This window comes from Mastomys coucha, chromosome X (genome assembly GCF_008632895.1).
Source record: "Mastomys coucha isolate ucsf_1 chromosome X, UCSF_Mcou_1, whole genome shotgun sequence".
In the NCBI taxonomy this organism is placed as follows: Eukaryota; Metazoa; Chordata; class Mammalia; order Rodentia; family Muridae; genus Mastomys; species Mastomys coucha.
Window position 1 is genome coordinate 56,433,924 of NC_045030.1, and position 5,212 is coordinate 56,439,135.

Here is a 5,212-nt window from a genome sequence, read left to right on the forward strand (position 1 = left end):
TTCTTTGTTGTTTGAGGGGCAGGGGAGTGTCTCATGGAGGCCAGACTGTTCTCAACTCCAATGGTAGTAGCCAAGACTGGCCTTGAACTCCTGATCCTCCTGCTTCCCCCTTTCCTCAGTGCTGCTACGATAAAGCAGGAGCTACACACCCGCAGGAACTGCCCTGTAAAAATCCTATACTTAGAGTCTGTAGAAGGAAAACACTTTTACTAGCATTAACATTTTCAACTGTTGACATGACATCTCACTATAAAATTGCTCTGAAAACAGAGAGAATTCCGTACACTTGGCAGGCTTTTCTAAAGGCGAAGCCTAAGACTGGACCAGCAGGAATTCATAGGTCAAGGCAGAAGGGCATTTGGCAGAGTCAGTCGTGAGGAAGTCTGCCCGGTATGCTTTACCAGAAGTAGCTCACGTTGCATCAAGCCTTGAAGTTTCCTTTTGGTCACTTGAAAGAATGAACAAACAGTAGTTCTACCTGAGAAAACTAGAAGGAAAAAAAAAAAGGTCAGATATATTCAAGGAAAAGGCAACAATATTTGCCTAGTAATTCCAAAAGAACCTTTTAATTATTTAAAGCACTGTGGTTTCTGTGCATACAGTTGCCTTCTCATAGGACTGTCTACTTACCGATTCTATTTCATGTAATGGAAGAATTTTAGAGGTGCAGGTATTTGTTGAATTTAGCTACGTTAGCCCTTTTCATTTATAAACACAGAACAGGAGGCCCAAGTTAGTTTGAGGAGAGCTAGCCTTCACATGTTTAGGCAGTTTCGGGGGTGGGGTGAATCAGTTCTTTCCACTACCCATGGGCTATCCATGGAGATAATTTGGCTTGGTTTTCAATTTTGTTTTTCAGGAAATCCAACAGGTGCCCAGGAAAATGGATGCTAGAAGAAAGCACTGGAAAGACAATACGTTCACTCCCTTTTTAAATGGGCGCGATTTTCAGGAAGAGGCTGCTCCTCCTCACCCTTCCTCTGAACAGCCATCTGCAGACAAACCCAAGAGGATGGAGAGAATTTCTAACTTTTCCATTCGGAACATTCAAGAAGGAAATAAATTTAAGAGGAAGGAATATTCTTCCCAGATAGCAGAAAGAGAACAAGATTCAAATTTACGAGAGAGAAGGATGAACGTGTCAAAGAATGAAGCCAACACCAACTCTGCCTTCTGGGACTTGCTGAATTTGGATGATGCAAAGAAGGAAAATTCTCAGAGAAGGGAGAGCGCCTCGGCGTGGAGTAAGAAGGAATTGCCAGCTGCCACACAAGTCACCAGGAAGACATGGACAGAAGCGATGCCTCCAAAACTCCGCCTGCGCCTTCTGAATGAAGAGCTGGGGGAGCTCAGCCTGAAATGCCGGGAGATAGAACGGGACTTTGAAAATGCCGAAAAAGAATTTCTGAACTCTAGAAAAGAAGCCTCAATAAAAGCTGTCAATTATCAAGAGCCAGGGACAACTGCTTCCAAGAAAGACCGGGAACTGCAAGCTTTAAAAAACGACCTGTCTGAAAAAGCGACAAACGTAAAAAATTTAACTGAAGAGCTCCAGCAAGCCAAAGAAGTCATGTACAGGTTGAACCTAGAGAACAGGAACTTGAAAGACGCTGTCAGGAAACTGAAGCATCAAACTGAACTCAATACTGCCCTCCTCAGAGAAGAAATGAAGTTGTTTTACGAGATGGAGATGGAAAAGATCCGCTTGGAGCTGGGTGCCATCAAGAATGAGCTGAGAGTCGAGAAAACCCTGAGGGCGAAGAACAGCAGAGCACTGGACTTGCTTGGAAGACACGTTGCTTCAGTGGTAAGGTCATCAAATTCCGCTGACCACTTTCCTGGGAATGTTTTTTAAACTTAAAAAAAAAACAAAAGCCTTTCAGTGGGAACGCTATTGAGCCAAATCGATGTTTAGCTTGTAATCTTTACTTCTGGTGAATCAGAACACTTACCAACAGATGTTGACTTCAAAGTATCTGTTTCTCGTTCTGATGAAGTCATTCTGAGACTCTGAATGAAAAGTTCTAAAATGTCTTTTGTATGGGATATATATATATATATATATATATATATATATATATATATATATCAAAACAACAACAACAAACCCAAACTGATCCACTAGATCCTAATGACTGTGAGTCAGCAGCACTGTGTAATCTTGTTAGCCACGTCCTAGGCACATCAATGTTCTCCCATCTGTGGTAATCAATGTGAACAATAAAAATCTGTTTACATGTATAAGCATAAAATATGCCTGTGATTCTTGAAACAAACAAACAAATATGCCTGTGAGTCTTTTAGTTGCCGGGTCAAACTCAGCAGGACAAAAATGTATCTGCTTTCTTTGGGGTCTAACCTTAATTGGGCGCATGTAAACATCGCAGGGACACAGTCTCCACTGCTGATTTCCTCCTGATTTCTCCTCGGACTTGGACACAGTTCTCACAGACTACAAGCTGATTTAGAGTCATTGTTCTGACCTTTGCTGGACGCCAAGGCCTCTGTCAGCCATGGCTCTTGCATTTCCTCACATTGGCCAGCAAGGGGCATTTTGTTTCCGCAGTCCTTCTGAAGTGCAGCCAGGGGGTGATTTCTAAGCTCCTTGCCAGGTTTCCAGCACTGAGCAAGGGCTGCTGTGAAAAGTGTCACGGGTCACCTAGACAAACTTCTAGTGGGCTGGCTTGGTTCAGGTCATCAGCCACCCCTGTAAGGGACTCAGAAAATGATAATGAGCTTTGTATTTACAAATGTGCTGCCCCTGTCCTTTGGTGGAAGTGATGGCCCAGTTGATTCTTTGCATTTGTAGGTGTTGACCATTAAGATTTCTGATAATCAGACACTTGCATGGCATGTTTTTGAGATTATAATAAGTTACATCATTTTTTCCTACCCTTTCCTCCCTCTAAACGTACTATTATATTCCTCCCTGCTCTCTCAAATTCATGCTTTTTTCATGAATTGTTATTACCTACACATGTATATGTACATACATGTATATTCCTAAATATAACCGGCTTAGTCTGTATAATGCTACTCGTTTGTATGTCTTCGGGGCTGAGCATTGGGTATTGGATAATCTATTTGTGTGCTTTTCCCAAGGGAAGACTCCTTCTCCCACTTTGAGCATTCCTTAGTTGCCTGTCGTTCTTTGAGTAGCGGCTGAGGCCTCGTGGCCCCTGTCCGTCTTGACACATCTATTCCTTTTGTCCTTGTTCAGTTCATGCTGAAGCAGCCATGTTGCTGAGAGTCTGTGGGCGTAGATTCTGACATTGTTAGAAGACACAAGCTCACAGAAAACTCCCTAATCCTCTGGCTCTAAAAATCTTTCTGCCCTCTCTTCCAAAATGTTTCCTGAGCCTTGGCTACAGGAGTTGTTTTAGAGATGTATCCACAACTCTGCATTTGGATTGTTTGTGAGAACTATGCTCTTCTTTTGGAAGAGTATCTAGTGCTTTTAACCTCAGAGCCATCTCTCTAACCCCCAGCAAATCAAATGTAACCACAGACTATGAGGGTGAAATGTGGTCATGAGGGTGGGGAAATCCCCAAATTAGGAGTCAGGAGACTTTGATTTCTAAGCACTTGCGTCTCGTTGATTAATTTTTTTTCTAAATCTTAACTTCCTCTTTTATAAAATGAAAGAGCAGATCTATCATAAAGATGCTCTTCGGAGCCTAGCATGGTTGGTTACATAGGCCTGTAGTTCCGTCACTCCAGGGCTAAGAGCTGAAAGATCACTGGAGCCTAGAGGTACAAGACCAGCCTGGGCAACAAAGTAAGACTCTCATCACTGATAAAAAAACAAAACAAAACAAAACATTCTGTTCCATGTTTAGATAGTTACTTCAACTTCATGATATTCATTTGAGCAATTTCACATTTTCAATTTGACCTTACCACACTTTTATTTGAAATTGAAAGTGCGGTAAGGTCAAATTGCTGTGGCATCAGTACATTCAACTCTAATATTTTAGGGTACTTGTACCACACATGTGCCTTTCCTAAGAAGTATATGCAGTCTCACATTCCAACATCTCCAAATTCTGTGCCAGTGTGTGGATCAAGGAAAGGAGGATGTTTCTCCTTTCTCTTATTTCTTCTTTATTCATTAAGATCAAGGAAGGTAATGGATGGAAGCAAACTAAGCTGACCTGAAGGCTAGGCAAGGTTGCCTGGCCAGGGAAGACTGGCTTCAGTTGGAAGGTGTTAAAGGTTGGTACTTTCCCACTTCATCCTGGTAGACTTCGTACAGGTACCAGTAGCCTGCTTCAAAGAGACACAAATGTTTGGGGTTTTAGAGGTTACACTAGCTTCACACCAAGGATCTACCCACAAATGGAAACTATGAGTTCTCTGCCCTATTTGAATCTCTTTGTTCTTCAAAACACCCTTCAAAATTGTTCATTTGTCCTTTATGAGGCAAGGTGCTCATTCCTTAATGAACTTGCTGAGCTTGACCATGCTGAGGTGTCACACAGTGCTATATCACCAAGCTCAATCATTCAATATAATTCTGGTTTTGTGTATGTAGTGTTGGGAATCAAAGCCAAGGTCTTATTTATGCTAGGACAGGCAAAACTATCATTGAGTTAAACTCACATCCTTAATGTTGAAACAGGGCTGCAATGTTTAGCCCTTGTTGATGGGAAACTCCAAATCTTCATACCTATCCTTCCAATTACTAGGATTATAAATGTTTGCCACCAAACCTGGACCTAATTCAATTTTGTTTTGAGACAAGATCTCTTGTACTCCTGGTTGGCTTTGATCTCAATATGTAGCCTAAGATGACCTTGAACTTCTGATTATCCTTCCTTCATCTCATGGTTGGAATAATGAGTACCCCACAACATATTTTTATGGAGTCCTGAAGATAGAATGCAGGGCTTAGTGCATACTTGATAATCACTGTACCAAAGGACCCACATCCTCAGTCATCTAATTTCTGTTTTGTTTTTAAAGATATATTTATTTTGTGTGTGTGTGTGTGTGTGTGTGTGTGTGTGTGTGTGTGTGTAAATGAATGTTTGGCCTGCATGTATGTCTGTGTACCACCTGTGTGCCTGGTACCTGAGGACACCAGAAGAGGGTATTGGATCCCCAGGAACTCGAGTTATGGTTGGTTGTAAGCTACCATTTGGGAGCTTGGAGTTGAACTCAGGTCCTCTGAATAAACAACTTAATTTTTTTTCTTTTCTTTTTTCTTCTC

The 5,212-nt window shown here is 41.8% G+C and overlaps 1 protein-coding gene across 2 annotated transcripts in view; it reads left to right on the forward strand.

The window, feature by feature from the left end:
• Ccdc160 (coiled-coil domain containing 160) overlaps positions 1 to 2,060 on the forward strand; it is an 8,608-nt gene extending 6,548 nt beyond the window's left edge. For both annotated transcript variants that reach the window (XM_031373773.1, XM_031373769.1), the window contains exon 2: positions 860 to 2,060. In XM_031373773.1, coding sequence (XP_031229633.1) covers positions 884 to 1,855 — 972 coding nt within the window. In that variant the 5' untranslated portion in view covers positions 860 to 883 and the 3' untranslated portion in view covers positions 1,856 to 2,060. The remainder of the gene's footprint in view (positions 1 to 859) is intronic.
• Positions 2,061 to 5,212: the final 3,152 nt, after the last annotated feature.